General features: G+C 42.5%; 1 protein-coding gene and 1 long non-coding RNA gene across 2 annotated transcripts in view; one reads left to right on the forward strand and one right to left on the reverse strand.

The window, feature by feature from the left end:
• Positions 1-12,556, reverse strand: part of LOC135251184 (uncharacterized) — a 78,407-nt gene that overhangs the window by 6,534 nt on the left and 59,317 nt on the right. The gene's annotated exons all lie outside the window — the stretch shown is intronic.
• Positions 495-7,012, forward strand: LOC135251178 (transmembrane protein 182-like). The gene is made up of 5 exons (XM_064328340.1): positions 495-734; positions 3,175-3,295; positions 3,643-3,741; positions 3,945-4,082; positions 5,668-7,012. The coding sequence occupies exons 1-5, from the start codon at positions 558-560 to the stop codon at positions 5,889-5,891; spliced, it is 759 nt and encodes a 252-aa protein (XP_064184410.1). The 5' UTR covers positions 495-557; the 3' UTR covers positions 5,892-7,012.

Raw genomic sequence — 12,556 nt, forward strand, 5'->3', positions numbered from 1 at the left:
CCTTTGCAAGTGTAACACAGAGGGGCTAAATAGCTTCCACCAATAAACAGAGTCCTGAAACATAGCAGCTCCAGGGATTCCACGATAGACTGCATTCCTTCACCAGGCCAGCTGCAAACACGATAACACAGAGGCGGACATACACACAGACACAGACACAGACACAGACACACACACACACAAACACAGACATGGACACAGACACACACACACGCACTCTCAGATACACATGCACTCTTTCTCTCTTTCTCTTTCATACACACACACACACACACACACACACACACAGCCCTTGTTGTGGTAAAATTTCACAGTCCTGTCACACTCCTGACTGCACACTCACTTTTTCCCCCCTCTTCCTGACTCCCTCTCCCAATAGAATCCCTCCTACTGACCGCCTTGGGAAGCTTGCACCAAGCCCTGCTCATTTTGTGTCCCAAAATAGCCAATGCCCCCATGTGCCCCTGCCTTCTTCTTCCTCTCTGTGTCCCTCCCTCTGTCACAGGAGTACCCCTGCCCCCTGCCCCGCTGCAGTAGCTTTCTCAGACACGCTCAGGATGAAGGCAGGGGTGGTCGCCCTGGTGGCGGGCATTGTAGGGGGCATTGGGGTGCTGTGCTTCTTTGTGGCTTTCGCGACAGACTACTGGTTGCTAGCCAGTGATGACTGTGAGGGCTACGGACAGCTGCCGTCAGCAGTCAACTCCAGCATGGAGGGTCAGGCAAACAGCACAGAGGTAGGCTTGGCATGTGTACTTTGCTGTAGATAATGTACTGATTAATATGTCAATATAGCGTTCCTCCCGCTTAAGATGGTCTAAAGGGTGCCCCCCATGAACCCACCTGACGCCAAAAGATTGTCTTCACATGGTGCCTGTTCATTTTATAATGATTTGCCGTGTTCTGAAATGGCCTTGTGCTTAGAATGATTTTTAAGCCAGGAAAGGACAAAGTTAAGCTCTTAAAATGAGCACTCAAATCAAATTTGATGGAGGGGTCAAAGACAGCAGAAGTGTTTTTTTAAAGCAGAAAGTATCTCCTGTAGGGATTATCCTTAGGGGACTGTTGCCAATTGGTTTGTGTCCTCACAAAATAGCCCTGTTTGTTCATTTGGAACAACATAATGCTCTGAGATTTGGCTGCGAAGACTTTGGTGCACTTAAATTCCTCCTTGCTTAGTTATTTTTAAGTCCTGCCAATGACAGATATGTGGAGGGTATGAGCTTCATTCCGTCACGTCCCCCTGAGATGTTTCAACAATGCAGTGAAAATGGATGGTGTCTCAGCCATCTTAAACACAGGGTGTGGACACCCTTTGGGTCCCCAACCTCACCCCATCCAAAGTATGCATGGATGCATGCATAAATATATATAGCATTTATATATAGACAAGATGGAATTTCATTTTATGATGTAGGTACTCTGAATGAGCTGAGTTATAACATGTGCACAAATGCTTGAGTTGATCAATAAGGGCAAACAATTTCTATTTGCATTGAAAAACATATTCCAGGAAGTGGGAGAGAGGCGTTTGATATGCGTGCAGCTATTTGTCAGATACAAGGAGAATTAATTGGTGAAAAGATGCACACAAATACTTCAGTATTATCAAGAAGAGAGTTCCTGTTGCTTTCAGAGCTCAGGACACATGAGGAAAGGGGTGCAACTGTACGTTTTGAAAAATGGACTCAGGACAGACATCACGTGTGCTCGGCACGCCTCGATTACTCAGACTCCCCATGAAGGAATGAACAACACCCCACAAGGGGGGGCACACCCAGTTTAGCTCAGAAACCCCAACGTCAACACCCCAGAGTCCCACAGCAGAACGCATTGGGCGTTTCTAACACATACACATTTCAGAATAAGGAAGGATTTGAACGTTGCCCCCGAACCCTGTTACCATGACAGCTTGGTAAAAGGCCCGAGTTTACTCTGAAATGACAGTCTGTCAGGAAGCTGTTGGGGTGGGTGAGGTCATCAGCAACAGTTACAGCAGTTGTCAGGGTGCAACATGTGTTTTCAAAGTGTTTTGGCATCAGTGAAGGAACTATAGATTACGGCCTAATCACTACTTGTCCACTGCTACCCGTTATCATGTTACAATGTGACCTAATATGTGTATAATGTTAAGTGACAAGAAAAGTATCTTCTATAACTTCTGATGTGAGACAAGAACATGTCAGCATTACTATGAGCATTACTACTAAATAGTTTTGATTGATTGAGATACTTTATCTTTATTATAGATAGTCACATGTGTGATAACACATCATACTAACATGAAAAACAAGAAAATATCAATTCTGGATAAAATATTTGCTCTAAACATAGCACTAAACACAGTGAAATGCTCTAAGAGATGCATGCTTTAAGAGAAAATGACACTATTTCAATCCCTCCAGATATATAATAATAATTCATTTATACAGCGCTTTCCAGAACATGGTGCTCAAAAGGCTTTCCCTGCCAATAGAAAATACGGAGGGCAAAATAAACCAAGATAAAATTAGACCAACAAAACATAGACACCATTGAAAGGGATAAGAGTATATTGAAAAACACAATACAATAAAAATAAGAATAACATGAAATGGAAACATAATTCACCCGAAGGCCAATCTAAAAAATGCTCTTTCAAAAGTGACTTAAAACTGTCAACTCTCTCTCTGTCGTTCTAATGTTAACAGAGAGTGAATTCCAGAGCCAGGGTGCCCTCACATGGAAGAATCTGTCACCTTTAGTTTTTTGTCTGGAGCACGGGACAGTAAGGAGATCACTCTGTGAGGATCTGAGCGATCTCCCAGAACTATATGGCACTAAAAGCTCAGAAATATGGGTGGGTGCTAGGCCATGCAGAGCTTTAAAAGTAATTAATACATTTTTTAAATCAATTATAGAAAGTCAGTGGAATTTGGCAAGGATTGGGGTGATATTCAACTTCAGAATCTTTATTTGTCAAATCCAATATTGTTTCTTCTTTGTAGGACTTTCATGCATGTGGCTTATGTCTGGTTTAGGTTCATGTATTTTTGTTGAAAGCATTAGTCAATCTCAACTCATAAACAAGTTCTCTCTCTCTCCGTCTGTCTGTCTGTCTGTCTCTCTCACTCTTTCCCTTTCTCTATCTTTTCTCCCCTATCTTCCTCAATTCCACTCATATCTCTGTGTTTGCAGGCAGTGGGTGTGACAACAGGCCCTGTCCTCCTTTCTGTGATGTTGCATCATGAAGGCTTCTTCTGGAGGTGTTGGTTTAAAGGGGACCCCTCACTCCATGCTGTCTTGGCCGTTCTATTCAGTGAGTGCCTGGAAACGCAGGCAATCATTTACTGAGTTGATTCTGGTCATCAGTGTGCCATGTTCAAATATATACCTAGAGTGTTTCACTAAAGGACTGAAATCTATATCCCTTTGCATTTCCAAGCTACACTGCTGACACTGAGACAGGACAGAAACCAAAAATAAATGAATGTGCAGGGAATGGTAAAATGCATATTTATAACATAAAGGAAAATGGCCAAATGTGGGGGAAGAAAACACCAAGAATTGATCTCATAGGCATTTACGATAATATAGTTTGCACTAATGAAACCCATACAATCAAAGTAAGGCCAGTTCCTGATCTAGCTCTTGATGTATTTGCAGCGAATCAACCAGCACCCAAGTTTTGCATCCACGGATACCTCTTCCCTCTGCCTGTTGCCATGGGACCAGTCCCTCACCCCGCTTACGATGCTACAGCAGGTAAGAGCTCTGTCCCATTCTTCAGCCTAACTCTAAAACCTCACAAACACGCAGCATTCATATACAGTGATGCAGCATTACGGCATGTTAGCTTGGAAGCTTTACATCAATCTTTTTCACAGTGCGGTTTCTCAAGTTCTAACTTTGTGATGCCATAACAATTGGTGAAATGGTGATGATGTCATGCTACTCTGTCACCACAGTGTTCCGAGGGTTCTGGACCATGTTCATTATCTTGGCTATCGCTGCCAGCGTGATTGGGGGGTTCTTATTGGTCTGTGCTGTGCCGTTCACCAGCTACAAGCTCTACAAGGCGGGTGGAGCCTTCCTGATGACAGCAGGTGAGTACATTTGTATGTTTGTTTGTTTGTCTGTTGTTACAAGATCAGTTTCTTCGCCATTATACTACACTGCAACCTCAATAGTTTTTTTTTTTTTTGAATCAACAGTACAGCACAATCCACAACAATGTTCGTATTGCACTGTATAGGACGTTTTAGTTGCCCTGCCAATAAATCATAATTAACTGGGAAAACTGGGAAAAAATATGAATACTGACATACAGACAGATAGACACATAGATAGATGGAGAGACAGAGAGAGAGGGTGATGATAGTGGCAGACAAACAGCAGCCTGTATCCCAGCAGGCACTGACGGCAGCAGAGTGTATGTCATCAGGACTCTCCCAGACTCCATGGGCTCTGGGCTGGGCCCAGCGGATTGGGTTTCGCTGCATTCACAGCTCTGCGGGTGTGAGAAGCAGTCTGGATTTAGTGACGCAGTCTAAATGCCTATGTGTGTGTGTGTGGTTTCTGTGCGCATGCATGTGTGTTCGCTTGTACATGTTTGTACTTGTGTGAAGGTGTGTTTCTGTATGTGTGTACATTTCAGTTTGTGAGTGTTTTATGTATATTTATGAGAGGGTGTATTTCAGTGCCAGTCCCTAGCCAATGCAGGCCAGAAATAGTTCTCTCCATCAGCAGTATTCTAAGAATCCTGCAACCCCACTGACTCTGTAAGATGTGCAATCTGATCCAACATACTGCTTATGAGAGTTTAAGGTTTATTGACTCGAATTAGTGAGAAAAGGACAAGACAGAAAGAGAGAGAGAGAGGGAGAGGGAGAGAGAGAGAGCAAGAGAGAGAGAGAGGGGAGGAGGGAGAGAGAGAGACAGAGAGAAAGAGAGCGCATTCCAAAAGCATTCCCCACAGTGCTGTGTCTTTTTAAGACCATAATAGCTCTGATGGGATAAATCATTTTCCAAGCTCCTACCTTTAGACATGCATGACAGCATGCCATTGCAAAACAACAAATCAGTAGAAAGAGAAAGCCGGTAAACCTCAGCAAAGTCACATGCTTTTAAAGTGCAGACATAATTCAGCTTATGAAGCCAGTGCCAGCCGCACCAGCGGTATTGTTGTTGTAGTCACTAAGAGTGCACAGACAGACCACTGCATCAGTGTATCACTTTCACCGGGTTCGTGGCTAAGCATCAGTAGAAATCAGATGGGGAAACAAACCTCTGACATGTTAATCAACACATTCTGTTGGACAGACTGGGATTTGTCACTGGGTCTCAGGTTGTTGACAGAGCCGGGTTGGCTCAAGGAACCTCTACCACAACCAGATGGTCAGCTCCTGTGTTCCTTCTGTCCTCTGTTTCCGCAATCCAGCATGTTCTGGCGCATTTATTACAGTTGATGAATATTCCACCACTCGCCACTGTAACTGCCCTTGGTCAGGCCTCCTCATGAATATTAATGGTCACATGAAAGGGGGTGTTTCATCTTCAATGGCAGAGAGACGTAACACAAAGCCGATGGCGCGGTTCCTCCATAGAATCTGTGGTTGTGTGCAGTGTTTCTGTGAACGCAGTGGTTTCTGCTCTGACCTCAGCAATGCTCTGTCTCTTCCTGTCTTTCAGCCTGCCTGTTCTTGGCTCTGGTGTGCCTCTTTGTGCTCTGGAAGGAGCTGGTGGCGGATGTAGGGAGGTACATTCTGCAGGAACGGGGAGAAACATGCCCTGATGTGCACCTAGAGGCCCACTACGGCTGGTCCTTCATGGTTGCTGCTGCCGGAATCCCATTGGTCCTCCTCTCTGGCCTCCTCTTTTTCTTAATTGGCCGAGCCATCCAAAGGCATAAATGATCAAGGGATTAGGGACAGGGCACTGAGATGGGGTTCATGCATTTTAACAGGTGAAGATTGATATATACATGTACTGTACAAAGCGATATCAACCACCACTTTGGAACCAGGAACCACAGCTACATCAGCTCACCAAGTTATGGTCCAAAATGTTTATGCATAAACAAAACAAACTAACATACAGAAAACAGACAAATGTAAAACCAATCAGCTTCATGTAAACATGGTTGGAAGGGGGCATTTCCAGTATAGCCGAGAAACATCTCTGATTTGGTTAATTTTTCATCAACTTTAAATTTGTTTGCTTTCCATCACCTTTAAGTTTGATTCAAAAAAGAGATTTGTCAACATGCCCTGCTTCACTTATGTGTGAGTGGATATTCCTAACACTCCACAGAAAGACAGATATTTTGCTACATTCAGTTTTCAATACTGAATTATTATAAATATGAAACCCCATCAAACATCTAAACAAAGCACCAACAGAATAAAATATCTCTCTATCTGGCCCAAGATATAGACCATATGATAATCTTGAGTTTAAAGAGGATTGGATGGACACGTCACATGGGATGAAGAGTCTGAAAAGTGATGCACTTCCAGTACAGTATTTATCTAAGTTGGGACATTATACCATCTTTGATATTATTGTTTCCTTTATGTTAACATTTAAACTTGACTTGGATCTGAGGGGCAATGATTAAAACTCAAGACAATTAAACTTTTTTTTTCATTGTTGAACAAAAAAACTCAAGAGACCTATAACTCAAAATTCAACATATATGATGTGCTATATGAATGCATTAAATTAATAACTATATATTTATTGGTTTGGTTGTTCTCTGCTGGAATGTGATCCAAATAAATTAATTTAATATTTAATATTATTAGTATTGTATATTCTCGCACTGAATTTAACTATGTGCAAAATATATAATATTTTATATATAGTTATTTGTGAATTTTTGTAATGAGACAGGAATATATTTGTTGTGCAGGAGAGAAGCAGGATAACGTTATAATTTTTACAACTGAATATAATTAAAATAAATATACAAATAAATAACAGTTCTCTGAACAAAGTGTAAAATTTCTGAATGAGATTATATTATATTTCCTCACTGCGTGTGGCATGGCTCTGTTCTTCCTCGTATTAATAATATGTTCATGGCATCTAAGTAAATGCTGAACAAGGGATTTTTGCAAGTTCAGCAGTGGTCTGGTTCTTGTGCATTGATTTATGATTATTTCAAATATGTTGCACTTACAAACATGCAATACAATACAATTCAATTAGAGGTCTTCATGTATTCCTCCCAGAATGCTTTACAAGAACAGTGCAGAGCGTCATATATGCAGAGATGCATGCAAATGCATGCAAACATGCATACACACATACACATAACTGCATGCACACATAGGTGCACTTGCACATGCATGCACTCCCTCAGACATGTGTGTTTGTGTTTGTGAGCAAGAATGGGTGTGTATGCATGTGTGCACCCCTCCCCCCCACCCCCCTTCAAACACACACACACACACACACACACAGGGTCTTGAGCTCTTGTGTTAAACTAGGCAGAAAACACAATAGGAGAGGGAGAAAATGAGCTATATACATGAATAAATATGGAAATAAATAAATAACTGGGCCATCACCCTTGTACCAGTGATGCAGATGAGATCAAACACTGGCTGGCCTTTGATAAATGAACGGCCGCCTGTTCCGCGGGCCTGCCTGCGTACAGTACTGGAGCCACCTGTCTCTCTCAGTCAACCACCCCGCTCCCCCCACCCCCACCCCAGGCCTGGGGCACATGACTGGGGGAGAGCTTGGGGGTCTGTATCCGCAGGGTACGGTGGTGACATTCATCACAGTCATTTACATATCACAACCGCCGCCCCCACACCCCCACCCACGCACAACCGCCCCACCACCACCACCACCCTCTGTCTATTCAGCATTCAGCACATGGAGGGAGGCGGGGGGGATGAGGGATGGAGGGAGGGGCGGAACTGAAAGCGTTCATTAAAAAGTGCGGTGCCCCTTCTCCTTATCAACTTCCGGCACAGTTCCCCCTTTGTAAAAGGGTATCTTCCATTCTGAGTGCCAAGGAGAGGAGACAGGAGAAGACGGATAGATAAAAAAAAGGACACAGTGTGGTAATAAAGTAAAAAATATATTAAGACAAATATAATTTATAGCGTGTGTAAACTGTAAACCATCTAGAATATATCTAAATAAGAAAAGAGACCATTCCACAGCAATATCTGTGCATGTTCACTGCGGCAGTGCATTTAAGCTCCAGCTGGTTAATCCAGCGTTACGTCTGCTGGTGAGAATGATCATGTGCTGTGTTGAATTTCTGTGATCGGACCCACGTCACTGAGATTAAATTTCACTGCATGTCTCTCTCAGAGCTTTAAATCAGAATGAGCAACTCACTCACAGTATTGCAACAGGACAAACTGAACCAGAAACAAGCATTCATACCACAGGGCCTTATGAGGATGATCAAGCCATGCAAATAGACCCTGTTTCTCTTCCTGTTCTCTCTCTCATTCTTCTGTCTGTCTTCTATTTGTTTTTGTTGAACTTCTTCCTCTCTCCCACTTCATCACTTTCTTGTTGTTTCTCTTTGTATCTCTCTCTCCCTCTCTTTTTCTATCTCTCCCTCCCCCCCTCTCTCTCTCTCTCTCACTGTGACAGCTCACACACAGATGACCTTGAAGGGAAAGTGAACCCCCATGGCTCTCAAACAGCTGCAGGGGACGGAGACACACAAACAATAAAAGACACACACACTCACGCACACACGCATACCACATACTCACAACCATGTTCAAACACATACACAAATAAACACGTACATTCAGGTGCATACTGACTCTCTCTCCACAAACATTCAAACTCACACATACACAAACACACACATACATCCATACACACACTCTCTCTCTCTCTCTCTCTCAATGACATTCTTTGTGAGCGTGTGTCTTGTTATTGTTCATTTTGATTCGGTGTCTTCTGTATTTTTGCTGCTTTTTGCTGTTGCTGAAAGTGGCTGTATTGTATTAAAAAAGTTTATTAAAACTCAAACTCTCTTTCACACACACACATAAAAACACACACCTACTATTGTTTATTGCTGCCAAGATGAAGATATATTGCATAGACGATTTAAGCTGTTTTGTGTTAACATAGATTAGCCGATCAATGTTAAAGATCTTGCCACACACTGAGGTTTTAAAATCAATGCATAAATGAAAAATTTCTAATCAGCATGTTGAAAAACCTACAAGAGAGGCAAGTTTTACTTTTATCTGTTTGATCAATACACATTGGGAACCCTTCTTTGGGAGCACCAGACTTTGTGGGAAGAGCATGTAGAACACTGATGAGAAAGTACTGTGGGACAAAACTGTGAGAGTGAAATTCCTATCACTCAAGGACAGACCTGCCTCAGATATTACAACTACACCTGCTCAATTTATCTCTCTCCTTCTCTCTCTTTCCCTTTTTAACAAGTATGACAGGCACAACAGAAACACGGGCATTTGATAACATTATTACAGTAACAATATTGGATCACACTCCCCTTTTCTTCTTTTCCACAAAACCAGGCTTGGATTTACTTTCTAAAATCAGAGCCTATTATCTTTTATCTCCTTTCTGGGGGAAAAGGAAAGAACAAAATCCTGCCTTCTTCAAAGTAGCAAGTGATCAAACTGTTGTCAGAGATGGGATGAAAGGAATGCTAATAGCAAACTGAAGTGCTTGCTTTAATAGGCACTCAGAGTGGTCCTCAGTCCACACAGGCGTGCACACACACACACACACACACATGCACATACGCACACACGCACATGACAACACTCATGCATACACGTATACATGCAAGCATGCACACATGCACACACGCACATATGCACACACGCATACACACACATACTGTACACACACATAAACAAACATACACATTTTTCCACACAGGCACACGCACATGCAGTACACACAAGTTACACACAATACTTCGCACACAGATTAATGCATGCCTTCATGCGACCCTTTTGATAGTTCAGTATTTTTAATCAGCAAACAATACACATTGTAATGTTTACAGGAGTTTATATGATGCTGATGCTGACTTTGCTGACAATAACAGGAAAATAGGACCAAAACTGACTGGGATGTGATCCCTGGTAACAGTGGTCAGTGGAATACTGCCATAATGCTCTTGAATCTAAGGAAGTATTCACTGTAATGACTATAACATCTATAATGATACCTATAACGACCATAGTGTTTTGTGATGTAACCATTTAGAGAGAGAGAGAGAGAGAGAGAGAGAGTGGGAGGGAGGGAGAGAGAGACAGAGAGAGGGAGAGACAGAATTTACTGTATAAGAGATATTTCACAGGAATTATTTGTGGGGGCGTTTAAGCCTCTGTTGAGGGTTAATTTGATTTCCACACTTTTAAATCTCTTAACCTAAACACAGAAACTGATCCAGGAGTGCCCTGCCCCAACACATTTTCCAGACCGAGCGTTTGAAAATGACAGATCCATAATCCGGTCTGGAATAACATGCACAATTCCTGGGGAAAATAGCGAAAACGACAACAACAATGACCTCTGAAATGCTTCGCATTTCTTAGTTGTGTACTTATTCATGCAAATTTTATTTGATGAGAGGACAAACGCCTCTCTCTTAGCGGGGGAGCTAGTGCGGGGAAATTAATTTTGTGAGAGAAAAATAGTTTTTTTTTTAAAAAGAAAAAAGTGTGGCAGGGTGGGTGTGTGTAATTGGATCAGCGCGGCGGTGAGCTGGGGGCTACCTCAGCCTCATTTTTGCAGATGACAGCTTCGTTCTGCGGCCTCTCCGACCCCGCGCGAGCGGCCCGGCCGTCCTATCTCCGCGCGTCAGCCCCAGGCAGGACAGGTTTGATAACTCTCGTCAGCCGCGGTGACGGGCTCTCTAATCCCGGCGGTCACGGCGAGGCGACGGTCCGCTGAGCAGCTGAACCGCGAGAATAATGCCAACCTTCGCTTTGCATAAAGCAGAGCCCCCGCGCAGGTCCGACACGCCTGGAGCTTCGCGCGGGGGCTGCCCGTGCCGGGTTAAAGTTGATTTTACGCCCTCCCTTTCTTTTCTCTCTCTCTCTCTCTCGTTTGTAACAGTCAGCCCGCTTATCTCCTGAAAGGCAGCGATATTCACCGGGTGCGTCTATTTATTTGGGCTTATCCTCCCTCGAAGCCGTTGGGAGAAATAATGACAGTTTTGATTTTGTTCTTTAATTGAAAAAATAGAACATTCTCCTTTGAATGCAATCCTGCAAATGGGCTTGAAATAAAGTCGATTGCTTTGAAAAAACATATATCACCTAAAAGTGGAGTATACTATGCAATAATATTTTGTGTAAAATAAAAATATTTCAGTTCATGATTCATAATTGATTCTATCTGCAGTAAATTTGAGAAAGAAGTACATAATGCAAATGCATTATTCATTGCAGATACACAAATGAACAGCACAAATGGACCTGTTGGTGACCTGGAGTGTGCTGTCGAAGGAGGCCCCTTCTAGTGTTTGCATTGCAGCTCTCGTTTCACACACACACACAAAAAAAAAAAAAAAAAAAAACTGTCCCAAGTCCTGAGATCCTATTGCCTCTCACTCATTCACGAAATAAGCATTTTTCTCAGGTTGCTTCTCCTGACTTGGTCCCATCTCCTTTGCTTGCCACTAGAGGGCTCCCTTGCTCCTCACAGGGCAAAACCATTTGACAGGAAAATGACAGGAGGAACTGGCACGAGGCAACACCGTTCTGTTTTCTTAGAAGGGGCGGGTGCGATTATGACGTAAACAAAAACAACTCTCCTCATTCTACCTACATACTCCATTTTTCTGACTCCTACCTGCCTCCACACACCATTCCCATATACCTAAGATCAGAATCCCCAGTATGAGAGTGAAAGAGACACAGAAGGCTGTAGGTGAGCCTGTATCAACTCATTCCCACTCACTCACTCACTCACTCACTCACTCTGTCATTTACTGACTTACACTTGGATTTTATGGAAGTGGGAACATTCACTTTTATATTTTATATTTAAAAAATATATATAAATAAATCAATTTACAGGAATGGATATTTACAGTAATAATTCAAGTTAAGTACCTGGGATAACGATCCCATGGCAGTGCACCTGGAAATCAAACCTTCAGTCTCCTGGTTACAAGCCAATTTCCTTTTTTTCTTCCATATAATGATATACAGAATATTACAGAACACTACCAACAGCCCCACATGCACTGCATGTAAGCCATTGGCCCAAAATGCTTTAAATCCCCCATCAATTCCAGCAGTAAATTACATGGTCATCTTGCATAAGTAAACGAAACAAGAACAATTAAGGATTTGTGCATTTGTCCAAAAAAAAAATAAAAAAAATTTAAAAACAGCATGGGACCAGCCTACAGTTCAAAACCTGCCAATTTCTGAGAAAATGTGTTTTCATAACTTCCCTGGATTAAAGTATTTACGTGCTGGCATCTGTTTTATGTGGCCTGTAGCTGTTTCATCACAGCGTTAGTGCTGGCAAATCATATTTCACTAAATCAAATGCCAATCCAATCCTCTTACACTTCAATAGTTAATGC

Source organism: Anguilla rostrata, chromosome 3 (assembly GCF_018555375.3).
Source record: "Anguilla rostrata isolate EN2019 chromosome 3, ASM1855537v3, whole genome shotgun sequence".
Lineage (NCBI taxonomy): Eukaryota > Metazoa > Chordata > Actinopteri > Anguilliformes > Anguillidae > Anguilla > Anguilla rostrata.

What these genes read in the sequence shown, in the direction of transcription:
- LOC135251178 (XM_064328340.1), top strand. Translation starts at nt 558, where the DNA reads ATGAAGGCAGGGGTGGTCGCCCTGGTGGCGGGCATTGTAGGGGGCATT. An exon ending in TGTCTTGGCCGTTCTATTCA is followed by an intron (nt 3,296 to 3,642) that starts GTGAGTGCCTGG and finishes ATGTATTTGCAG; the next exon opens with CGAATCAACCAGCACCCAAG. An exon ending in CGCTTACGATGCTACAGCAG is followed by an intron (nt 3,742 to 3,944) that starts GTAAGAGCTCTG and finishes CTGTCACCACAG; the next exon opens with TGTTCCGAGGGTTCTGGACC.